Consider the following 27,046-nt stretch of genomic DNA (forward strand, 5'->3'; position numbering starts at 1 on the left):
CTGGGTTCAAACCCAGCACGGTGAAAAAGCGGGGTGGGACCAACACTACAGGGCATTGTTTTAAGGCTTAAAAAACATAAAGTCACAAACTACATAACAATATTTCGGTCCACCAGAAGTGCATATACACAAAGGTGGTATCCTCAGATTCTTTTACAGCCTTCTTAAGTTTCTCGGAACATATCCTATATGGGCAGCAATGAAGGACTGCACAGAGCATATCAAACAAACACTGCCTTGCACGCAGCACATGGTAACTGCTAACTGAAGTGACTGCACAGGAGTAAGGATGAAAATTTCTCCAGCCCAGACCTCCAAATTCTTATCTGTAACCACTGTCTACTAGCTTCAATAAACTGAAATACACGTTCAGCTAACATAATATATACCTGAAATTCTATTAAGCCTCCTCTCCTGCAATCGCTCCCTAATTCTTTCACTTTTCTTTTAGTCAGATTTTACTGTGTTTTAGGTTTGAGGCTAGGTTTTTAACCCAGAAATGGACACACTAAAGGCCGAGCACCCAATTTCACATCCATCTCACAACTCCTGCGGAGAACAAGGCTGTGTCTGTCACTCAGCCACGAAGGGCTGGGTGTTCCTTCCATGAGGACACTCCAGGCTCAGGTGACGCTGTGCTTTAGTCTCTGCACACACTTGTCACAGGCTTCCCACGTGTGGTGTACCTCAGACAGAAGCCCCGAAGCCCACACTCTCCTGTCTTGCCCACACCACCAGAGCAGTGGTCTGCCTACCCCAGGCACCTCTATGTCCTGCCTCAAACCCAAATCTCTAGAATTTTCACAAGTTCCTCTTCCTCTCTGAAGCCTTCTTAAAGAAATCTAGTGACTGTCCCCTTCTGTAATCTTAGGACACTTATCCATTCCACTCCATTTCAGAAGTCCTCAGTGTCCACCAGTGTGACCGCCTTCCTCATCGGCCCTCAGTTTTTTGAGCAGTTAGGGGCTCTCTTCCCAGCTGCTTACACCCCATCCATGTGATAAGCAGTGATGGACACAGGAGACAGAGGCAGACATCCACTAGCAAATAAGCACATAACAGACTCACCACTTGATCCACCTTCTGATTATCAGATGGGGAGAGCAGCCATTCAATATCCAATGGTCCCTGGTCTTCTGGACTAAGGGTGAATTTGCATGGCAAATATGCAGTTTCCCCTTTGGCTTTTTCAATCGTCTGTTCAGGAGTGGTGATACTCAGACTTCTGGTGAAATCTGTATAAAGAAACACACACAGAACTGAGCACCTGTGATGATTCTGACATACGGCCTTGCAGCCACTGAAGGGAGCACAGTGATGTGAGGGACACAGGACAGGGTTTGGGTCCAGAAGGATGAAGCTCAAATTCAGCAGTGCCATCATAAAAATGGAATGACACTATTATATTATCTGACACCATACAATTCCTTGTAACAGCACTGTGAACTTTGCAGCATTGTGTAAAAAAAGTTTTTACTAACAGAGGGTCTCTACACACCAGCAGATGTTTAAAAATGTATTTAGGCAGAGTATCTGAAAGGTCAGTTATGTCATGCAGATTCAAGGCTACATTAATTCATGTTTGCCAAACTGCCATGAAGCACTGAGAACTCATTGTTCATGAGGCACAAGCTGATAAATTTTGACACATTTTCTGCCTTCTTTAATTCTAAAATTAAACTCGATTATCCAGTTTCTATTAAATGCTTAAATATTTACAAGCAAGAAATTCCAATGAGGACAGTTCAAAATGAAAGGAAACACTTGATTTATACACAGTTATGCACTGCATAACTATTTTAATCAGGTGGGCTGCATATCTGACAGTGGAGCCATAAGATTATAAGGCAGCTGAAAAATTCCCTTTACCTAAAGTATTTTTACTGTACCCTTTCTATGTTTAGTTACACAAACACCATTTTGTCATAATTACCTACAGTATTCAGCATAGCACCATGCTATACAGGTTTATAGCCTAGGAACAGTGGGTATAACATATAGCATGGGTCTATAGTGGACTGTACCTTTCAGATTTATGTAAATGCACTCTTCATACAATGACAAAATCAACTAAGAATGCATTTTCTCATAACATACCTCCATCATTAAATGACCCATCACTGAATTTTTTTTAATTTGCCAAATAATTAGCTTCAATATTATCTTTAAGACATTTTGTACTGTTCACCCCTTACTATTTCCTTCTAGAAAAGCTACAAATCATATTTAAAAAGACATCTTCGAATCCCATAACATGTTCTGAAATTTGTATTCTACAAAAATTCCATTTACATCCTAATTAAGAGAAAAATCAATGCTAGATGGCAACATTTGAAAAATATGTAAAATAAGATATCCTAAGCTATAAAAAAAATTACCATGAACGTTTTTCCAGTTAGGTTCGTTAAAGAGGTCTTAACCTGCAATTAGGCAAGATCTCACAGTCTCCTCCTTGCTAATAGTTTATTTTATTTATATATATATATAAACTATATGATAGTTTGTTACATGTGTACTATACTATATATAACTATTATATGTAATAGTTTATTATAATACTAGTATATCTTAGATGCATAAAGTGTAGAAATAAACTATAAATAAAATTATTCTAGTTTTTCATCTATAAGAGAAAAATAGTTCAATAAATTCAGTTCTGTTTTACAAAGGAAAAGTAATTCAATTCATATCAATTTGCACTTAAAAATAGGTGTGCTCAATACCTATCTTCAAACAAGATCAAACATTTGACCAAGCGATATTTGATTTGAAATACAAATTTAGTCTATCCATGAAATCATATAAAACATGTATTTTTTACTCTTTACAATATGAAAGTATGCACAGCACGAACTGTCACATCTGTGGTTCCTTGTCATAACCTAAGATCTTCTTAAGAATAAACTCAAGTATCTACTGTGTACAGAACCCAAAGTTCCACCATTGTCTGTTAAGCAGCAGCACTACCACTTGGACCACCTTGTTGCCTGACACCGACATTCATGGCTGGATGATGAGCTGGGAGAGGCCCTAAGGGATAAGCTGATGGTATGTATGGTTCCCTGCCTCTCTTTCCTTCCTGTCCCCCTGCTTCCACCCATAAAAATAAACACATCTGCTGGGCACGGAGGTACACTCCTATAATCCCAGTGACTTGGGAGGCTAAGGGAGAGGCTTTGCTAGTTGGAGGTCAGTGTGGGCAACTTAGTGACGTCCTAAATAACTTACTGAGACCCTGTCTCAAAATAAAAAGCAAAAAGTGCTGGGGATATAGCTCAGTGTAAAGTGCCTCTGGGCTCAATTTCTAATACCAAAATAAAATAAAATAAAATAAAGAGTCTGACCTTGCTTTAATCAATAAATAGATTGTGGCCAGAGTGCTGTGTGAACAAAGACTTCAGTTCTCAAGAGCACTTTCTGTGCTCATCCTCCCCTCCTCGGACCCCAGCCACTATGTATCAAACCACACGGGAAAGAACTGCAGTCTGATCAACAGCTTCCCCCACCCAAATGTAGCCACCCTAGAACACGCAGCCCCAGTTCAGTTGACTATCTGCAGGTCCCACGCATGAGCCCAGTACTTCCAATTCCAGCCTAATCTAGCCGAGCATTATGCAAGATCATGAATACCTGACTTTTATGTAAAGCCTCTTAAGATGGGGTTGGCTTGTTATACAGCAAAGATTGATGATACACCATTCAAACCCACTGGTTCAGACCAAATCACTACCAAAAGTCCAAATTACTCCATCTCCTCTTCATACCCACATATCTTCTTTAAAATTATGTTACTTTATATTTATGTATGCAATTGCAAATGTTTCTGAACCAATATTTAAACCTCTGAATTAATTCTTTTTATCACTTCTAATAAACTTAGCTCCATTCCTACCATATTCTCTAGGCATTCGTCACTCTCCACCTGACAATGATTTTCTGTCCTTCCTTCTATGAATGCTCACAGTACTTTATAACATCTGGGTCACCTATTTGGCACTTAGCATATGGTTACTTGGATTCTTCTCCCCTCCTCCACATTTATCAATTTTATGGTGAAGTTGACTTTGATTGCATCCAGGGTTTTGTCACATCTCCTAGATGTTGATGAGCTTATCTTCTTCCCATTATCTTCCTATCTTGTATTCTTAGGAATTGGTTTGCCATTAAATCATTAGCTCCAATAAGGCTGGGAGAAATCATGGATACATCTACCTATTAAGGTGGTTCCCTGCATTCAGTGGAAAATAACTGGTAACTAGATTATATAAGTTTGATAAATTTTAAAAATGTTTTCTAAAAGCATTAATATACCATAAGAAATTTCCGCTACTTCAAGTCCTTTTAATAGCTACTAGAATTTACTGTCTGCATTTGTCTAGTATTAATATGTACCAAGTAAGATAAGAATACCATAAGTACACTCCAGAATAAAAATTCCTTTTCAAAATGAATCAAGACATAGTCCAAAAATATGAAGGGAAAAAACCACATAAGTGAGAATGCCAAATTACTATAAATAACAATTAAAACTTCACGGTCACAATATGTTTTTGGAGTTTTCATTTTATAGAAATCAAATAAAAAATTTAAATGACATCGATTAGACATCTAAATGTATAACCGTTCAAAGTCTAATTCATGCTCTCAGTACTTAACACTATACAAAGTCATCAGAATAAAATGCAACCTAGTTTGAGATTATCTTTCATTCTTTCTTGTTTAACGTAGAGAAAATACTTTTATTTTGTACAACCACCTTAAAAAAATATATGTGTGCGTGTGAATTTCCCATTGCTGTAATAAAATACCTGAGATAAACACTTAAAAGGAAGAAAGATTTATTCTTATGGTTTTCCATGGTAGATTTGGGCCTGTGGTGTGGCAAATTATCAAGGTGAGAAACATGGTAGAGCAAAGCTGCTGACTTCATGGTGGCCAAAAAGAGAGGAAGGAGCTAAGGTCACAACATGCCCTTCAAGGGCACACCCCCAGTGACATAACTTCCTTCCACTAGGCTCTGCCTCCTAATGTTTCTACCACTTCCAAACAGCAAAGTCTAGCCAAAAAGCTTTCAATTTGTGAAATTATGGGGAACACTCCAGATCCAAACTCTAACAGTATCTGGATACAAATCTGTAAAAATGTAGGCTTAATTGTTTATAGCAATTAGTTTTGAGAGCCGAGATTTTGAGAAAGGGAAATGTCCATTTCTACTTTTTTGTGAAATTTTATTTATATACAGATGACCCTCCACCTGTGGGTTTTGCATCCACAGATTCAACTATTCTTGGATTGAAAATATATATATATATATATATATATATATATATATATATATATATATATATATTTTTAAATTACCTCTGTACTGAATATGTGCACTTTTTTCTTATCCTTATCACTGAAACAGTTTAAAAACTATTTACATAGTATTTGCAGTGTATTAGTTATTATAAGTAATCCAGAGATGATTACAGTCTACCAGAGGACATGTTTCAGTTACATGCAAATACTATGCCATTTATATAAGAAATATGAGCATGTGTGGGTTTGAAAATCTGTGAGGGGTCCATTGGACCAAACCCTCACAGATATTGAGAGATAACTATACTGCTTAAGAAATTGTAAACAGATTTTTAGATGATTTTCAGGGTTTCTTTTTCAATGTTTAAAACATTCTACTGCTCTTGTGTTTGAACTAAAAATGAATTGAAATCTCAAGATCGTACAAAACAGTTGGGTTTCCTAGCAACAATGAAAGGTCTCTTCTCACAGACACATATTTTTTTTTTTTTTTCAACAGTCACTAGTTGTATGAGACAAAGGGCAGACACTTGGTCTCATGTAGTGTCCTGAGGCTTCTTTCCAAATACTGCCCAATTTTATTTGTGCAGCAAATTCAGTGATAATTTAATTTGCAAACCACTTGCAGGTTCAAACATGACTTGAAAACTAAATCAATTATCAAATCTTATATTATTATTCAACCTCACATTCAGAATGTGATGAAATATGTAGCACATACATAAGCTATGTGTATTTTAGAGTCCAGTTAATAAGTGGTTCATATTGGAGTATATAAACAAAGTGAACCACATCCCACATTGGCAGTGGTTAAAATAACATCTACTGGTTTTCTACTTGCATTTTAAAAATCTCAAAATACCAAATCAGGTTGGCTCTCTAGAACTACTCTGCTGTCTAGTCTGACTTCTATCTGAGCATCAAAGTGGCATGAGTCCATCAAACAGTATTTTTAAGCCCTTAAAGTCACCTCCTACTAAGACCTTAGAAGCTCCATTTCTAAACCAAGAATAGAGTATAACCCGAGACAATGAAAGGAGCCAGTCCTCTGGAAGGCAGGCAATATTCTGAACAGACGACAAGCCTTGATTTCTTTAACCTGATTTTCCAAGTTTAAGTTACTTGTTAACCTAGATGATTTAAGTGGTCTTTTCCTTCCAGCCTTAAAATAAAAATAAGTTTGACAATCTTAAAATTATGGGTTATAATTTTAGGAATAATTATAATTTCAGGAAATTTTGTGGTTGTTTCTTAAAAAAAGAGACCTCTTTGTGATATATCTCATGTGAGAATTTTTAAGTGTTTTGAGAAAAGTAGAAAAGAAAAAGACAAAAGGAACCTATGAAGGAAAACCAACAATCTGACTATGGAAAACACTTTCAATTAGAAAATCACCATTTGGCAAAATCATAGTTATAACTGCTTCAAGCAAGATGCTGAAAATTAGTGTGTAAGAGTATCAGAAAAAGGATGTTTTATACAATGTCAAAAAATCTCACAAAATATTTATCAATTACAGAGAGAAAAGTAAAAACTTCACAACATGAAATTCACGTAATCACCACCTTAACCAAATGATCAAAGTTACCTTCAGAACAAATGAACATCATGTGCCTCCTAATTCAAACATATACTTTCGTGGTAATGCACACCAAACAAAAAATGCATAATCTAGCCATGACGACATGGAAGAATCCTAAGGTGTATGTTACTAAGTGAAAAAAAATCAATGGGAAAATCCTACGTTCTGTTCAATTACAACTGTACAACATTCTAGAAAAGGCAAAACTTACATAGTAAAAAGATCACTGGTTGACAGGGGCTAAAGAGGAGAGTGGATGAAAGATGGAGTCAATGATTTTTAGGGCAACAAAATTCTTCTATATGACACTGCAACAGTGGCTACATGTCATTACGGTTCATCCAAATCTACAAGAACCTGCAATAAGAGTGAACCTTAGCGCAAACTATGGGCCATGGGTGATAATAATGTGTGGATACAGGTCCATCAGTTCTAACAAATGTACCCCTTGAGAGGAAATGTCAATGAGGAAGGCTATGTGTAGAGGGACTATACCGTCTACACAATTTTCTAAACCTAAAACTGCTATACAAATTTTATATTAAAAAAGACAATGAGAGAATATGCAATCACATTCATAATTGAAGAAATATAAATTCAAACAATGTAATACTTTATTTCTCATATAAAACTCACAGTGTTTAAAAATTTTAATAAGTCAGGCATGATGGCATTGGCCTGTAATCTCAGCTACTTGAAAGGCTAAAGCAGAAAAGTTTTCTAGTGAGATCCTATCTCAAAATAATAAAATAAAAAGCCCAGTGGCAGAGTGTTTGGCTCAATGATGATGATGATAATGATGATGAAGAAGAAGAAAGGCAACCTTGGCAACTCTGTTGGAAACTGTGGCAACATGGAAAGTCAATCAGTACAACCCACTATCAACAGAAGGCCTGGGGAATGCTGACAGTGTTAGCACAACTTGACAACTGTGGACTGATCTCCCATGATGAAGAGTTCACATTAGTGAGGACATCATTTACCAACACAGTCTTATTTCCTGATATATTCTGGAAAAAAAAAAAAAATCTAAATTTCAAATAACAGGCAGGAAAGTTAGGGTAAAAATAATCCAAGCTCATCTCCCTGTGATAAAAATCTAGAATAACTATATCAGGGTAGAACTCCTCTCTTCCAGCAAAAATTTGGCTTTTGGCTTAAGCCATACAATCTACTTCCTTCATATTAATGGAAGTAAGACAAAACACTGCCACTTATGATTTACTTCCATTCACCTGACAACAAGATGAATCATCTAATTAAATTATATCTTTCAAACAAACAAACAAAAAAACAGACGACCTTAAATATATAATAATGTGTGATAATAAACACACTAATATAATAAAAATACTTATGGGAGAGAACTGTGTTATGGGCCGAATGCCAGATTCATATATGGAAGCCCCAATCCCTTATATGACTGCATTAAAGATATGGCCTTTCACAGGAGAATTGCATGTTAGAGGCCTGTTTGAAGAATTTAGTGAGACCCTATCTCAAAGTAAAAAATTAAAAAGGGTGGGGGTATAGCTCAGTGTTAAAGCATTCCTGGGTTCAATCCCCAGTACCACAAAAGTTAAAATTAAAAAATATATATATATGGTTTTCAAGTGATTAAGGTTAAATGAAATTATAATGGTGGAGCTCTGAACTGACCGAACTGGTGGAAAAGGAGGCATCAGAACTCTTTCTCCACCTGGAGAGGACCAAAATGAGAAGGCAGCTGTTTAAAAACAAGAAAGAAACCAAAGTTGCTCATATCTTGATCTTAGTCTTCCCAGCCTCCAGTATTATAAAAATCAAGTTTTTGATTTTTTTAATTATGTAATTTTTTTATTATAAAAACCAATACCATCCAGTGTATGGTATTTTGTTGTGGCCACTTGAATAGCCTAATATACACTACCTTGTGTATTAGTTCCTTGAAAGAGGTATACTGTTCAACAGGACAAAAACTCTCAAGAGGATTTAAACATATTGGAAATTCACAAAACAATGGGGAAATGTACTTATCAATCCATAGTCAAATCAATCCACAGCCAGTAAAGATGACTGGGAGGGAATTCCTTAAATAACTCTTCCAGGCAAGGAAGAAAAATAATTGATATACATTAAGGTACAGAGCATATGAAAATTTAAATTTATTGCTTATCTGTAAGTAGGCACTATCAAGGAGCCTTACATTTATTACTTCATTTAATCTTTTTTTTTTATTTGTGCTTTTTAAAGATATACATGACAGTAGCATATATTTTGACATATTATACATACATGGAATATAACTTACACTGGTTAGGATCCCATTTCTTATGGTTGTACATGATGTGGAGTTTCACTGTCCATGCATTAATACATGAACATAGAAAAGTTATGTCTGATTCATTTTACTCTCTTTCCTATTCCCATTCCCTTCATTACCCTTTGTCTAATTCAATTAACTTCTGCCCTCTGCCCCCCACACCTTCATTTAGTCTTTACAAAATATATTAAATAGGTATTACAGACAATGACACCAAGGAACTGTTCATGTGAAATCTGGGTAAATGTTGAATAACACCAGTTACTTAGTCCAGACCCATAAGAAGGAGAAAAGGGGTGTAACAGACAATAAAAAGTCACTGGTATAAGAAAAATGAGAAAACAAGGCAAGAAAATTCATAAGCAGGAAAAAAAAAAACTCATTAGGCAATAATGATCTTTGTAGATCCACTAAGAATCTAGAATGAGCAAAGCGCAACACCACCAACAGTTTTAAAAACGGGCTGGCAGACCCTTTATGGTGTAAGAAAATGAGGTTAATTTCAGAACTCAACCCACATACCTGACTTGGGAGAAAGGGGCCCAGTGACATCAAGTTTGTTCCCCCAGCAAAACACTGAATCTCCTTCATACCCAATCTTGGTGATGAGACCTACCGCCATCACCTGTGGCAATCAAGCCCTGGGTAAGATCATGGATACAAGAAACAGCTGCATTACCAATTGACTTGCATCAACCTGGGAATAAAATTAAAGGAAAGGGGCAGCAACATTCACTTCCTTTGTCACTCTACCAAATATTACATCCTGCTAATTCTGCCTTCTTAATATATTCCAAATCCAACCACTTTTATCCACATGCAGCCCACTATCACCTCTCCCACAGCCTCAACAGAGCCTGCTATTGGCTTCCCTGTATCCATTGCTTGTCATTTAAACCTATTCTCCATACTACAAAGTGTTCTTTATAGAGTGTTGTTTGTTTGTTTTCTAAGAGATGTCATTGTCATGTCTGAAAACTTCCAATGGCTCTACACTGCTTCAGGTACTTGATTTCTCCTCCAATGCCCTGTGTGATCTGAAACTCTCCACCCTTGGTTTCTTCCTACTCCCAATCTCACAGTATGCTACATTTCTCTCCCAACTGTGCATGTGCACACTTTAAGATACCTCCTCTGTTCCATCCTATCTTTGAGGATAACTCCTACCACCACAGCCTTAGTTCAGTCTTTTTTCAGAAAGCATCCCTTGTGCCATATGTGACTGAACGAGGTGTTCCATGTATTCCTCAGGCCAATGATAATGCCATCACAAGTATAGAGCTCACTGCTTTACTCTATCCACCTCTAGTGACCATTTCACATCTGACTTTGAAATCAGAGACCATGATGGTCTTGATCATCACTGTTTTCCTTTCGTACAGAAAAATTTCAAGTACTCAGCTAGAAGTCACCAAATATTTGCTGAATGAAAGTTTTCTTTGTTCTATCATATGGAAACAAACAAACAAAGGAATGTTTGGAAACATTTTCTATGTTTTTACCTATCCAATCAAGATACTAAATGGGAAATCTAGACAGTGATGGCTTATGTACAAGGATTTTAAAGAGTATCAAGAAGTGACAGGTGACATCTTTTCACCTGGGTGCAGAAAGAGGCTATGAATTTTGAGAGCTAAGCAATCAAGAAAGTGCTTATTACAACAGAATAAAACAGCAACCAAACCATTTTGGATGTCTAAAGGTAAGCAGATAACATGTTTGAAATATGTTGAGGGAAGAGAAAGCAAAGCTTATAGGCACAAGTACCTTCATTAAAAAAAACAGAAGATACACTAGAGATGAAAGATGAAATATTCCAAAATGGTGGGGAGGAAATTAACAAGATGAAATGCAACTAAAAGTAGACAAGAATAAGTTAAGTCCCTTCTCTACTAAAGATGTAACCACAATAGTAAAAATGTCCTGGTCTAGGTCCAATCCTAGAGGGAATAAATCAGAGAAAGCATTAAGGGAACAAAAATAACTAAGTCTATATTTGTGGAACACCCGTGGTCTCTCTTTTAAGTCTGAAACATCTATTTTTTCCTTGCTTCGTCTTCTCCAATCAAGAGCACCTCCAGCCATTCACCAAAGTACATTTAACCTGTCTTCTCCTCTCTGAAGTTTCCCTGGTTCCCAAAAGCAGTGTTAACTGCTTCCTCCTCTGCATTATCATATTTCTCCACTACAGGTAATTGTTTCATGTACCTCTCATGAAGCACATATTTAACAAGGTCTTGGTAATATTGTTAATATTGCTGAGTTCACCTCTCGAGGGGGCATGTCCTAAGCCTCATTCAATGGGCCTGTGGACCACGCAAGTGGACAAAACTTCTAATTAAACTGCAAATGGAGGGAAGGTGAAGTGAAGGAGCTATCTGAAAGAGAAATGGGGATGGCAGAGATGACCATCAGACCTTGCAGGGAAAGAAAAGAAATCAGTCATGAAGTATGGCTCAGAAGGAGTAGAACAATCCTGGTCACTGCTGCCTGCTATACATGGAAGTAGAATACTTACTATTTTTACCGATAGCTATTTTTAACAAGAGAAATGTGTTAAGAAAAACTTTTGCATGCAGTTACTCTAAAAGCACAACTACAGATAAAGAATATTAGCAAAAGGGAAAAATTTTGGAAATAATAGTAAGAGAACTTTATATTCACATTCCAAAAGTCTTGCATATTTATTTTTTTTCAAAAGGATGTTAGAATGACTTCAATGTCAAGTGTTATGTAACACTTACTTAATATTAAGCTTTTTGAGACATGTCAGAGCATGTCACCAGTGTCACTACTTTAGAGAGGACGCATTCAGTAATATTGCTGAATTCAGATCCCAGAACTCATCAACCTTAATATCAAAACCATAATAGTGGAAAATGATTCACCAGAGAAATTTTAAGAAATAAATTAGAAAAACCAGAAGCTAGTATTTTTAAGGGACTGATAAGGACAAGGACAATTCTGTGTGAGTTTGCTACAAATACTATAGATGTCTAGGTTGGCAAGTTGCAGACATTCCAAACCTTAAAAAAAACACAGCAGTCCTATGTCCTTTCCCCCTCAACCGTCTGTGCCAACTTGCTCTTTACCAAATTTGCTTTGGGATTACATATTTGTGAAAGTTACCTAAATGGCCCTATTTCTATTAATAAAAAAGAAAGACACTCTAAACATGTTAATATAATTAACTACTCCAACTTGGCCTCTAAATATTTTTAAGGGAGATAAGAAAACAAGGGTAGGTAGAAATTAGGCCCCCTGCTGTCTAGGAGTTTTAGTGGTTTAATTCCCATATATACAATACTAATATGTGCTAAGAATTAGGAAAATCAACAAATAAATTACTAACAATGAGTGAAATGCCACAAGGATAGTTTTTGCTTTCCTATGTACTTTTTAAAAATGTCAACTCCTGGCTCCCTATCCACAATGAGAATCAAAAATCAAGTGCAACGGGGCCAGGATTGTGGTTCAGTGGTGGAGTGCTTGTCTAGCATGTGTGGGGCACTGGGTTCGATCCTCAGCACCACATAAATGTAAAATAGAGATACTGTGTCCACCTAAAACCCCAAAATAAAAATATTGAAAATAAAAAAGCAAGTGCACTAGAAATAAGCTGAGATGGAAGTGGGGAAACTATCACCTCAACAACAAATAGTAAAGCATTTTTCAAAATACCTTGTTCACACTTCTTTCCATTCTCATAATGACTCCCTGAAAGCTGTACTACTGGTATTATTCCCACTTTAAGGGGTGGAAAAGAGACAGTGAACTAATCGAACAATATTGCAAACCCAGGCAGACGACTCCTCAGCCACATTCATCCTGGGTGTAAGAGTCAATTGGTGCACACCCCACAGAGATTTCATTTCTGAAATCACTATAACACTCAATGAGTACACCATTAGAAACCCCATTCCAATCACCATAGTGGAGGAAGGTCTAGAGTTTACAGTATTTCTCTTCCACACTAGATTTCTAGGTAGCAACTTAGGTAGAGTTGGGGTAATAATTCTTTTCTTCTTTTTTCTTAACAGAACTAAATATCAGACTAGAAATCTATTGTCAAATCGATCACAAACAAACAAAAAAGCTCTGAATCCTTTTGGACAAGCTGCTTCTCTAGGGCTCAAACATAAATTAAGGGTGTTAAACTAAACTACATATTTCAGATCTAAATATGTTCTAATTCTAGGCCACCAATCAGTCAACTAATAAGAAGTCTTTCTGACACTGTCTCTTCCCCTGCCCTCCACACATCTCAATGGCTTTAACAGCCCTCTGAGACCCCTTCCCTCAAAATGAGAAATTTTCTTAAATACTGGCATCCTGAATTATGGGAGCAGTTCAGCCCGTTAGGAGTGTGGGTTTGACCGGCTGTGCATGCCTGTAATCCCAACAACTCAGGAGGCTGAGGCAGGAGGATTGAGAGTTCAAAGCCATCCTCAGCAACTGCGAGGCCCTAAGCAACTCAGTGAGACCCTGTCTCTAATAAAATATACAAAAGGGCTGGGGATGGTTGCTCAGTGGTTAAGTTCCCCTGGGTTAAATCCCTGGTTCTAAAAACAAATAAATAAATGAAACTTTAAAAAAAAAGAAAGAAAGAAAGAAAAGAAACAGTATGGATTTCTAAGTCAGATCTGAGTTCAAATTCAAATTAAACGTTTGGCCACTGGCAATTTCTAGCCTCATTATGACCAGGTGTTTTCTTCTGTAAAATGAATACCAACAGAAGGATCACAAGTTCAAGGCCAGCCTGGGCAACTTAAAAGACAAGACACCTTTAATTAAGACTGGAGGGAAGAGGCTGGGGGCATGGCTCAGTGGTAGGGTGCTTGCCTAACATGCTCAGATGCCCTTGGCTCCACCCACAGCACTCTAAAACCAAATAAATGAAAAATACTAGAGGGAGAGAAGGACCTAAGGATTGATACAGTTATGATTAAGTTCACATATTGGGGTTCAAGAAATTAAGGGAATTTATACCTGCAAAGCTCTATTTTCTCTGTGATAGAGGAGGCAAACTATATTAACTTAGAATAAAGAGAGCGAAAACTCCAGTCTCTGGACTTAAGCTTGCCAAGAGTACTGGAATGGTGTCTTAATTCTGTCTTCCGAGGCACAATCACAACATCTTGGCTATATGTTTGTGTTATAGGACATATTTACCCTGGAACTTCCACAGGGACTGAGGTGGCTTCTGAGAAATATTTAGAATTTCTTAGAAAGCAGGACTGGTGAAAATGTAAACCCTAATGGAAAGCCAGAGAGGGAGTTAAAGTACACAAGCAGACAGATTTTCCACAAGCATCTCCTGAAATGGAGATCACCCCTTCCCTATTCCCCCGGAGCAGACATAAATCTGAGGGAAGCATTCAACTCTCAATTCCAATCCAAATTATCCTAGTCCTTCATTTCAATCTAAACAGTATATTACCTCTCCCTTGGCCTCTCATACACAGATGCTAATTTCAGAATTCTCTCACAAAAAGAAAAAAGAGAAATGCAAATATGGTGCTTTGCATTATGGGTAAAGCAGACCAGTTGCCATGGTGAATATTTTCATCACCTTCATAGAATATGTATCACTCCATTTTAGGAAATCTTCCTTTGCTTCCTTGCTCATAAAAACCTCAGCTTACTTCTCTTCTTTTTTAATTAACATAAGATACAAAAAGTGACTTTTTGCGCTCCCCCCCCCCAAGGAAAAATGCATTCAGATGAAATAAGTATCTTATAAATCACAGAAAATAAGAAACCTCAGAAATAGTAAAATGATTAAATGATGTGTCTCCTTCTAAAAAAGCCTGAAATCAACACAGAAATGGTTACTTACAATAAGAAAATCATGCCCACTGGGAGCATATCTAAATTCACTGCTTCAATCTTGGTATAAATTCCTTTTTAACATACCATAGTGAATTCAAATCTCCTCAGCAACCATTAGGAGGGCCATTCTATCCTGTTTATTTTGCACCCCTACAGAAATGCATTTTCCCCGCTATGGTCAAGTTAAAAATACGATTTCTGTGCACAGACTTATTTTTTTTTTCTGCCTTATACTTAAAATGTGAATGTTCCTAACTATTGATAAGGACAGCTGATATAATTTTGTGTGCATGTAACAAATTCTCTCATGATTACAAGAAACTAAGAAATGATAGACTTTAAGCTCACTGCCAACAAGGAAATACTATATGACATGAATAATCATTTTAGAGAACACTCACTAGAACAATTCCAAAGGCATGTTCCATTGGACAAAGCTGTTCTGATGGCACTGTGCACCCATGCCTTTTCAGGTTAGACATTCTAGGACTAAACAAAAGTAAAGCTCCAAGTTCTAGCCCAATGCTGACCATTAAAGCAGCTGCCCAACACTGTAAAGAGGGCTAGCAAACAATAAAATGAGTGGTTTTAGCAAGTAAAACACTGACCAGATTTCAAAGATAGCATGAAAATCAGGAACAGCTCAGTGTTTTTAATTTGACTACTTATGGAAATATATATATCTTTTGTATAAATTGGGTTAAACAAATTACATTCAAATTAATTCACCTCTTTCCTATGGTCTCTTAATGTGGCTACTAAAAAATGTTAAATTACACCTGTGGCTTGCATGATACTTATGTAGGACAACATTGCTTTACACTATTGCCACATCATGTTGGACTTAGGTCTTGGCTTCAGAACCTGGCTTCAGAATGTTCAATAAGAACATTATAATATGTCGTTCTTGCATTGAGGTTGTTGAGTGGATTCAAACATGATGTGTATGAAATCATGTTAAAAAAATAAATAAATAAGGTATGTTAACTGCTGAGCCCAGACTCAACAGTTCATTCTAGAAATATCAGATTTCATATTGTACAACTGACTTAAGTTAGAGTCTTCTCTATTCTTACTGAAGAACTACTCTGGCACAAAGTCAAAAGTTTTTGTCTAGTCCATTAGAGAAATCCTATTTGAGAATGTTCTGGTATTCAACAGTTCAAGACACTTACTTGTAAAGACCGAGGTGGGTCAGCGATAGTCACACTTTGGATTTAACAAAGACATGGCTCAACAAAGGTGGTTCCCTGTATCTGGATGTCCCATGGGATTCCTTGAGAGAACTTTGTCTATGCAGACTGACCATCTTTCTTTGAATAAGCCTGTAAAGCTCACGTAGAAAACACGTCTATACCACAGGATGATACAAAAGTAACCACAACTTCTTGTTTCTTTGAGAAATTTAAAAATTTTTATTTCTTAGAAGTAAATGAAGTAAAAATTATTCCCAATCCAATTTGTAAACTACCTTTGAAGGCATCCAAATGATTTAAAGGTTTTCGAAGAAATTTGCCTTTGCTCAGTATGTAAACATGTTGTTCACTTAACTGTTAATCCTTCTTCTCACCAAATACCAAACAACAAACCAAACCATGCCACTGATTTCATACCTACCCTAAAAACAGACTGCTGTTATTATCTCCCTCTCTTTTCCTATCTTCACTTTGCCACAGAGCAGGAAACAGTCTTTTTCTCCTTTAAGCACTCTGCCAACTAAACTGTAAAAACTGCTGACTTAAGTTACCTGTAAGACTTTAATTGCCTAATTCCTTATTTTACATCAGAATGGGTGAGGCTGTGAGGTGGAGAAGGGTATTTAAAAAGACAAATGGAAATTCACAGAAGAGCTAAAATGTTATTCCATTACCATTTTGCCATTGATTACAGAAACATGCTTAACTTTTTCTTTTGCAGTACGAGGGATTAAACCCAGGGTAACTTAACCACTGAGCCACATCCCCAGCCCTTTTTAAAATCAGCCTTTTTGCTGCTGTGACTAAATGACCCAACCAGAACAACTGTAGAGGAGGAAAGGTTTATTGAGGGGCTCACAGTTTCAGAGGTCTCAATCCACAGGCAGCAGGCTCCATTCCTCGGGGCTCGAGGTGAGGCAGGACATCATGGCATAAGAGTGTGGCAGAGGGAGATGATTCACAATGGCAATTAGGCAGCAGAGAGCAAGATCTCCACTTGCCAGATACAAATACATTCCCAAAGCCATGCGCCCAATGCCCCGCCTCCTCCAGCCACACCCCACCTGCCTTCAGTCACACTAAATTAATCCCGTCAGGTGATTAATTCACTGATTTGTTTAAGGCTCTAATAATCCAACCATCATCTTTCTGAACCCTGTCGCATTGTCTCACACATGAGGTTTTTGGGGATACCTCACATCCAAACCATAACATTCCACCCCTGGTCCCCAAAAGCTCACTCTCATCTGACAATGCAAAATACATTTAGTCCATTCCCAAGAGTCTCCACAGTCTCAAAAGTTCCAAGAAATTGCTCAAAATTCAAGTCCAAAGTCTTCTCTGAAATTCAAGGCAATCTCACGTTGTGAGTGCCTATGAAATTGAAAGCAATCTAACAAGTATACAATATATAATAGTACAGAGTACATATTTCCATTCCAAAAAATAGGGGTATAGAAAGAAGTGACAGGACCAAAGCAAGACTGAAATCCAGCTGGGCAAACAAGTCCTGTAGCTCCACATCCGGCACCTGGCATGGTCCTGTTCTGTTAAAGGGGCTTCTGTAGCTCCACCCCTGTTGCCTGGCTGGCTGCAGCCCAAGTGGCCTTTCTATTGGCTTTTCTCTGATCAATTCCCGCACCTTTCCTAGGATGACGTCCCACATTACTACTGGCATTAATCCTGGGGGTCTCCACTGCAGCTTTGGCTTCTTCCTCACATCTCCCTGCTTCACCCTCTCGTGGGCTGCCCGCAGGGACAGTCCCTGCGGGACTTCAACCCTGCCGCACTTTGTCTGGCCTCCCAGGCCTTCCTTTGAAATCTTGGTAGACGCCTCCAAGACCTCCTAACTCCAGCATCCTGTATTCCAGCAGAACCAGCACTATGTGGTTGATGCCAAGGTCTGCCACCATCTTGAACAGAAGTCAAGCCTCCAGGGACCCTTACTGCACCAGCCTCTCAGTGTCTAGGTGTCTGAGCACTTTGAAAAAACTTCCCAGGCCCTCAGTGCAAGATGGATTCCCCACTGGTCACTTCTCAAGAGGATTTTCACTCTTACTCCCTCCATCTTGAGATGGGTGTGATCTTGCTAGCTTTAGAGATCCCCCTCAAGCCAATCTTTCCCATTGTCTCCAGGCAAAGTCTTTAGCATTTCTTTAGTAACAGACCAGTCTTTAACAAATGCAACTACTTTAGCCCCAGTTTTACTCCCACCTTTAAAGTCTTAAGTTTTTCAAATCTTTCTGCTCTGCTTTCTGCTCCTGATTATCACAATAAATTTGGCTAAAAGCTTCCAGGCAATATTCATGCCACTGCCTGAATTCTATGCTGCCTAGATATTTCTTTCGCCAGATTAAGAAGTCCATTGCTTTTAAAATCGGCCTCACAGAAGGTCCCAGGACACAGATACAATGCAGGCAACCCCTCAGCCAGAACATAACGCGAATGGCCTCTAGTCCAAATTCCAATAGAGTCCTCCTGTGAACCCTCTTGAGCCCTTTCTTCAATGTCCACAGTCCAATTGGCATTCTTATCTTCTGAGTGCCCATCGGAATCATCCATTAAGCTCTGCTTACAACAATCTAAAATATTTTCTGCTTTCACTGCTAAGCATCTCAAAACTCCTACCACCAATTCCAAAAAGCTCAAAAAGCTTCTCAACCCCACGGTCAGGTTAGTAACATCAATGACCCCAACTTGGTACCAATTTCTGTTTCAGTCAGCTTTTATGCTGCTGTGACTAAAGAACCCAACAAGAACAATTGTAGAGGAAGAAAAGTTTTTTTGAGGATTCATGATTTCAGAGGTCTTAGTCCACAGAAGGCTGGCTCCATTCCTCAGGGCTCTAAGTAAAGCAGAACATCATGGTAGAAGAGTGTAATGGAGGGAAATGGCTCACAAGATGATCAGGAAGGGGTGGGGAGGAGAGAGAGAGAAAGAGAGAAAGAAAATATATCTCCAGTCTTCAGATCCAGACAGGGTCTCATTAACTTACCTAAGGCCTCGTTAAATTGCTGATGCTGGCTCTGAACTTGTGATGTCCCTACCTCAGCCTCCTAAGCTGCTGGGGTTACAGGTTGTGTACCATACCCAGCAAAAACAAAACTCCATGTTTAAATTCTGAACATTTACAAAGCAATACAAATAACAGAGCCCCATACAGACTACCAACGCAAACCATGACCTGGGTGCCAGCTTCTTGGACCATGCCAAGGTGACCTTCTTCCATACCCCTCACATACTGCCATCTGTACTTCCAACCCCATTGGAGAAATCAAGTAGAAAAGGTTAAGAAACCAGAACTCAAAAAGGTTATTCCTCTTTACTTTCTTCTCTTATGTAGCACCACAATCCATAGAAAACAATCTAAATCCAAACCAATCCAACAGTTATTATCTTAGAGTATGAAATTTGTTTACTTAAAAAATACAAGTTAGATGAAAATCAGATAAAGTCCTAAGGTCATTTTGGTTAGATAATATTTAATTACTTGCTGTATAACTTTAGTAATTACTTTAAAGTTCACATCTACTACTTGCTGGCCACCAAATCAATCCAATCCAAAACATCCAGCCCCTATTATTTTCTTTAATTAAAGAAAGGATCAATTTTCACCCAATAATGACTTATGTATGAAAGAAGAAATGCTGAGAAGGGGAGGGAAGAGAACAGACTGCAAACAGGAGATTAAAATTTGAGACTGGCGTTGAAATGCACATTCACTCCATTCCTGAACCCCTCACAAAGCCGATGTACACAAAGCTGACTGTGCATGATACAGAGCCCAGCCTTGCACATCTCTTCCAAGATGTACCTATTCTTGATCTACAAATGTTCTTTTCCCTGTAGATCCTTTCCAAGCCACAAGCATAGATTCCTCTCTAGCACACCTTTTCCCATACATTCAATGAACATCGCTGTGCCATATGCTGGAAACAAAATGTAAACAGTCCCTGACCTAATGAAATGTAGCATATGGAGAGAGAAAACAATTACAATAAAGGCATGTTTGATAAGTGCTAGGACATGCTGCTGTAACAGGATATGCCTGGAGCAGGGAAGAGCTCACTTGATCCGAGGCCAATTATGAAAATACTTCAACAAGAGATGGTGGTTTAACCTGGATTACAGGTAGTGGCTGAAGGGATACAAGGGTCTTCAAAATTGGATGGGAGCAAGTGGGAGTATAAGAAGAGTCAAATCTAAGACCTGTTTTTCTGCTTGGGCATTTTTTGTAGCTGAAAAAGCCACTTAATGTGAGTGGGAATAATGTGTAAACAGGTTTAGTCGGAGATGCCTATGATAAGTCTAAGCAGAGGTGCCAGGAAGGTGGTTTGATATTATGGGTAAAGCCTGGGAGACAGAAACTAGAAATAGACTGCAGACTATCTGCACAAAAATGGTGAATGAAACCATAAATTGAGGAGCCTCTGCATTTATACAGGGACAAAGATAAAAGAAGATGAAGAATAGGTCAAAGGGGAAAATGTTCAGTAGAGCTATGTGCTGAGAGGGTTTTAAGAGGCTGAAGGCATTGAGGTGCCCATTGGAAAACTGCAGTCTACAGCAAAGGGGGTGAAAATTCTATTTCAAAGAATGAAAGAATTAGCAACAAGAAAGGAGATAATGGAGTCAGTAAATGCAGGCAACTCCTTCAAGAAGCCTGGTTAAGACAGGGGAAGGATGAGCAGTGTTGAAAGGAGAAGGGCTACAAAGAGGAATAAATAAGCTTGCTGAAAGTTGATGAGATGGAAATTTAAGAGAGGAGAGAGAATGACATCACTGAGAAGCTGAAGGGTTCAGGAACTAATCTGAACGAGAAATACAGTGTTCTAGGGGAAAATTATGAGGTGAATAAGATTATAGGTCTAAAAGGAAGAAAGTTAAGACAGTCCTTATTAGCTAGCTTCCACCTTCTTTCTTGGGGTATGCACTGTCCTCTGGGATTAAGGTCAATGGTTGGTGCCTCACCATCACACTACATGCGAGTGCAAAGTACAGCACATCTTCCACTAACCTGATATGCAGTCAACCTACTGAAATCCAGCTTTTGCTCTCACCAGTACAAAAACTGTCCCTCCTATGGAATCAATAACTTCCTGAATTTCTCAATAGTTGCCAGATGGTAAGACCAGCCTCATTTCTCCATCAGTCTCTAAGACACTGTCACCTTCTGGTTCTCCTATCTTCTTGCTCCTACATTCCTCATTTTGTGTCTATTTCTTAGAGGTTGGTGTTTCTCCTGCCTCATTTTCACCTTATCTTCTAGTCCTACCTGCATTTCCAGGTTAGCCTCACACAGGTGAATCGTAACAGCAAGGATTTCTCAATTCTGCAACATCAATCATTGCCTCTCTTTTAAGATCTAGTCCTTTGTTTAAATCTTTCTACTGGTTTTATTTATTTTTTTAACTTCCAACATTCTCAGGCACCTCAAATGCTAAGTTCATTGTTCCCTCCCTAAAACCTGCTCCTCTTTTATGTATTCCTCCTGTAGGTCAGTGACATTATCATACACTCAAGTCAGAAATTCGATTGCATTTCTTCAACCTTTTCTTGCCACTCATTCAAGCAACTACCAAGTTCTACTTCCTCAGACAAGCTTTCCAAATCAAAAGAAAGCCTAACTTTGCTCGGCTGTGTTTCTACAGGGACTGCTTATGTCTATCCAGATCATCCCAGAGGAATTCCTGTGTTAGATCCATTGGTTCTACTTGCTTCCAGAACTGCTGCATTATTACCACTCAAGAGAATAATCTTATTTCTTCATTACCTCCATAGGCTTCTTGGTGCCACAGGGGTATGGGACATAGTGTGACTGACCTATCATTTCCTATGGAGCTCTCAAGCACAACCTTTAGCTCTCTGCCCACATGAAATGAGGTCAGCAGTGACATCATGTAAAACCTGTTAAAAAAAAAAAAAAATCCCAGGCCCCACCCCAGTCCTCCTCATAAGAATGACTCAGATGCATATTAAATGTCTGAACAGTGTTCTTTAGATGCTTTATATACACTGAACTTCTCAACTCTCAAGATACATCAAACCCTTCGCATCTTCATGTCTCTGCAAAAAACTACCATCTACCTGGAAAACCACACCATGTGCAATTTGCAATGCCATATACTATTTTAGAGGCACCTAGCACAGGGCCTAGTACATAGTAGATCATAAAGTGCTGGGTGACTGAATCATTTAATAAATCAATTAACAGATGAATTCATTTTGGAAAACTTGGAAAGTCTAAGGTACTCAAGTACCTCAAAAACTGACTATTAATTGAAAATAGTAGCCCAGAACTCAAAGAAGTAGACTTGGCTGGAAATATTTTTACATAGTTGCAACTACTTGGTGGTTACAGTGATGGACAGAGAAGGTCATCCAGGGTTAAGATTGAAATTGAGAAGAGGGTTATGGGCCAAACCATAGGAAAGATGACATTTAAAGGACCTGTTACAGAAGGCAATTAAGGGCAGGTTAACAAGGTTGAAAAGAACCAAAATAGGTGTCATGAAGCTCCAAAGAGATAAGTGCATTTGGTACATGGGTTATTATTATCTATGACAACTGGGGAGTGGGGCGCATAAGATACAACAGTAAGGTCAGAGATAAAGCACTGGGGAATAACTATGATGTAGCTAACTTATGCATTATCTTATACTTATTTTTTGTGGTGCTTCCAATCTACTCTCAGCAATTTTCAAAAACATAATATGTTGCAACTAATTATACCAGCCATGTTGAACAACAAATCTCTTGAACTTATTCCTCCCATCTCCAGGAAATATTTTATCCTTTGACCAAACCTCCCAAACACCTTCTGCAGTATCTCCATTCTTGACACAAAGCAAATGGAGTACATAGAGAGGACAGTGGCCTGGTCACCATCAAATAGCTAACAAGTAGTTGGGTGACTGGTTGAACATTTTTTAGCTCCCACTCATTGGTGCTGTGAAAACCAGCATCACCCTATTACTTTAGCCAAGTCTAATAATGATGCCTTAGGCATGGGCCCCAGTTTCCAACACCAGTCTAAGCTCTGGAGAATATCCTAGAGCACTCACAGTGCCTGAAAGTATTCACCTAAGATCATGAAGTTTAAAAGTGAATAAGAAAAGTCTTTAATAATTGGTATCCAATCAACCCAACAACAGGTTCTTAATAAATGACAGGTGGCCAATGGCAGAAATTAGGATTTCAATTAGAGGTAATCAAAGAGAAAAGTGGCTGTTTCAGACACATAATAGCATAGTGATAAGAGCACAGACTGGAATGCAAATTTATACCCTGACAAGTTTAGTTACATAACTATTCCATGCCTCAGTTTCTCCGCTTACATAACAGGAATAATTATAAGAAATACCCTCAAGGGTTATTTAATAGATTGAGTGCATGTAAAGTCCTTGGAAAAGAGTTTAGCATAACTGCTGAATCAAGGGTTTAATACTACTATTGCTACTGCCACTGCTCTACTACTGCTACTATTCATGACAGTCAGACTTGCTGCAACACAGGCATTAAAAATGCACCAGAGAGGGGCTGGGGTTGTAGTTCAGAGGTAGAGTGCGCTTGACTCCCATGCATGAGGCCCTGGGTTTGATCCTCAGCACCACATTAAAGAAATAAATAAATAAAAATAAAGATACTAAAAAATAAAAAGGCACCAGAGAGTCCCCTCACCAGCTACAGTATACCACAAGACAAATCTAGATGAATAGCTGTTATATAGCACTGTACTTTTTAATATGCAAGCCTTGTTTTGCCAATATAGGATTCAATAATGTTAACAATCTTGAGTTCACAGCAATGTATTTCTACAGTGGTCTTAAATTCTAAAGAAATGCTGGAGCATTTATCAATCACACAGTTTCTGAGTTGTTTCTTAAGTCGCAACACTGGGGGGAAAAGAGTTGTCCTGTTTGGCAGAAGACATTATCTTTTAATAATATAGTTATTCACTGTACCCTAATGTACACATACGTCATGAACAGAATGATTACATAGTATTAATAAATCCTCAACTGGGATTGTGCCTACCAAAGTGAAGTATTCTGGGGGAAAAAAAATTAAGACTAATTACCTGAAGACCCCTCCACCCCACCCCGGGGGCGGGGGTGGGGTATCTCTACTGGTGGTTTATATTCTGCTGGAGATACAGTCTAGGACTTTTTTTTTTTTTTCCTGACAACACAAACCTTATGTTCTCAACTTTAACTTCAGTTTAGGCCTTGACAAAACAAAGGTGGGAAAGGAAACTGGTTATTTGACCTTTTGATTTTTGCCCCCAGGAGATTTCTTTCGAAATTTCAGCCCAGCCTAACTGATATGTATCAAAAAAAAAAAAAAAAAAAAAGTGGAGGTAGTGCTATAGACTCAGATCGAAGATTAGACTTGTTAATAGAATGTTGATCCCATGAGTAATGCTCACAGCTGTGGCATCCAACAATGAAATTAACATTTCAACAGGAAGCTGAGAGCCATCCCAAAAGACAAGGCCACCCGATATTGCTGCTGAGCACTTAGAAAGAAAAAAAATTCTTCCGTAGGCTACATAAAGTATGCCTCTTAGAGTTCCACCTATGGATTTTATTTTATTTTTTAAAGAATCATTCAGTTACAAAAGGCTGCAAGTGCTTGGGCTAAGATCAGGTGGTTAAAACAGACATGTGGAAACAGATCAGTTTTTTCAAGTGTCAAAATATTTACGCTGTCTAATGGTCCACGCATATTTTAAATGCCTTTTCTCCTCCCAGAAAAAAAAAAAAAAAGGTGCAGTCAAAAAATGTACTAGGCGAGTCCTCTAGGAATTACCCCGTACAAGTTGCCATATCTTATCTTTAACATGAACCAACTCATCACAAACTCAAACCAAGGTTATTAGATTTTCCCTTGCACTTTGCCCAGGACCGCACAAATCGATACCACATTTTTGCAGGCACCTACTTTTGATTTCCCACGGTCTACTCCCAATTTCCCCTCTAGGTAGCAGCCTCTTCTATGAGACTACGAATGTCCAGGCTAGTGTTCGTCCAGAGCCTCTTTCCTAGAGGTAGCTTGGAAGACTCGAGGCTTGGAACAGCTCAGTGTCCATTGAATAATGGCGTTCGTAATTCAGCCTCCCGGCTTGGGCTACTGAAACTCGCCGCCCAAGGCTTGGAAATCGGGTAACGCTGGACCAGGGTTAACACCGGAATAGGCAGGAGCAAAGAACGCAAAGCAGTACCCGAGGCAGAGAACGCTCCGGGAGACAGACCAGGCGCGCGCGGTGCGCCGCGCCCACCCCTCACCACCTCGCTTGGTCCTCAGCCCTGCGGTGGCACCTCAGGCACCCCACTCCTCCGGAGCTGCTCCCTTCAGGGCCCTCCCACCCACCCGGCTCGCGCGTTCGGCATTGCAAAATCACTCCGGTGCAATTGTGCCCACCCGCCAATGCCGCAGCGACCCCCAAATCTCGCCCCCTCCCCCACACCCATTGTTCCCGGGTGGCCGCGGGCAGCGAGCGCCCCCGGGCTGGGAGCGTGCTGGAAACCAAACAGCGCCCACTCACCCGCGACTCCGCACAGGAGCACGAAGCGCAGCAGAAGCGCCATGGTGGCTGCCCGGCCGTGGGCGGCGGCTGCAGGTAGGCGGCTCTAGCTCTGGTTCTGGGTCTCTCAGCGCCTCGCGCGCTCCCGACTGGCAGGCGGCGGCGGCACCTCTGCACCCCCGCCTTCCCCCGCCCCCTCTCGGCAGGTGAACTAGCGTCACTTCCGGCAGCAGTCGGAGCTGGGCAGTAAGTGCCTGCAGCACCAACCGCGTGGGGTTGCCATGGCAACCGGGTGCTGCGCGCCGCCGCACGGGGGACACTTCAGGTCCAGTACTCCTCCGACTGCATTGCGGGCCATCGGGAGTCGCTTGGTAGCCTCCTCCCACGCCCCCAAGCGTAATCCGGGGACCCAGCCTTCATCTCAGTTAAATCGGTGTTTGTGCCCTAGGATCGGGCCGGGCTGCTGAAACTGCAGTCACGCCCTCCCTTGGGGCGCGGCGGTGGACGATGGTTGCTGCCTCTCCCCAGGCCTGTCGCTCCGCCGGCACCCTCGGGGTGGTAAGGGGCGCAGGACTCCAGCCGCGGGTCCCACCTTCCGCGAGGTGCTGCGAGAAAGCGAGCTGGGCAGCCCTAAGCATTAACTGTCTTCTTACTGACTCGGTGGGCTGATGTAAAAGGCGCGAGAAAAGGCTTTTTTTCCTTCTCCAGTAATGACTGAACCTATTAACTGCGGCTACGATTTGGGAAACGCGCAGTTTTTTCCTCATTGCATGTGTAGGATAGTTATCCTAGCCCTGAAATTGGCCAACAGGGACCTTTAAAAGTGGGACTAAGTGGGGGCAGGTCAAGGTTTAGGTAGGGTGGGGTGTAGGGGGGTCTGGAGAATTAGGGATCTTCAAAGTCTCCTCAACCCTGCAGTGTCGCTCCCGCCTCCTGGTGTGCTCCACGGACTCGTTCTTGTGCTATTTTGTGGCTTGTTCTTGGTTGCTTTTCCCAGATAACGTTTATTTATAACTGCTGAGAGACTGGATTGCACAATGGTCCCATATCAGAAGTGAAGTAGAAAAAAGCTGCAATGTTGCGCCATGGTTAGAAGAAGCTTGCACTCCTTGTGGGCAAGTTATCCAGAAGTGGCACCCACCTGGGGATTGAAGGGAACATTAAACGAGCTAATGCATAAAAATGGGCGTGCCCTATCTGGCACTGCACCTAGTTAAGTATTCTCTGTAAATGGAAGCTAATAAAAATAATAGTGGAACATTCTTTTTATTTATTGAATCAGAAAGGAGAAAGGGCAAAGTAAA

At 39.6% G+C, this 27,046-nt stretch overlaps 1 protein-coding gene across 1 annotated transcript in view; it reads right to left on the bottom strand.

Moving 5' to 3' along the window:
• Cxadr (CXADR cell adhesion molecule) overlaps positions 1-25,875 on the bottom strand; it is a 38,045-nt gene extending 12,170 nt beyond the window's left edge. Inside the window, exons 1-2 of the mRNA XM_076868617.2 lie at positions 25,764-25,875; positions 1,069-1,235 (exon numbers count right to left, since the gene is read on the bottom strand). Coding sequence (XP_076724732.1) covers positions 1,069-1,235; positions 25,764-25,806 — 210 coding nt within the window. The 5' untranslated portion in view covers positions 25,807-25,875. The remainder of the gene's footprint in view (positions 1-1,068; positions 1,236-25,763) is intronic.
• Positions 25,876-27,046: the final 1,171 nt, after the last annotated feature.

This window comes from Callospermophilus lateralis, chromosome 10 (assembly GCF_048772815.1).
Source record: "Callospermophilus lateralis isolate mCalLat2 chromosome 10, mCalLat2.hap1, whole genome shotgun sequence".
Lineage (NCBI taxonomy): Eukaryota > Metazoa > Chordata > Mammalia > Rodentia > Sciuridae > Callospermophilus > Callospermophilus lateralis.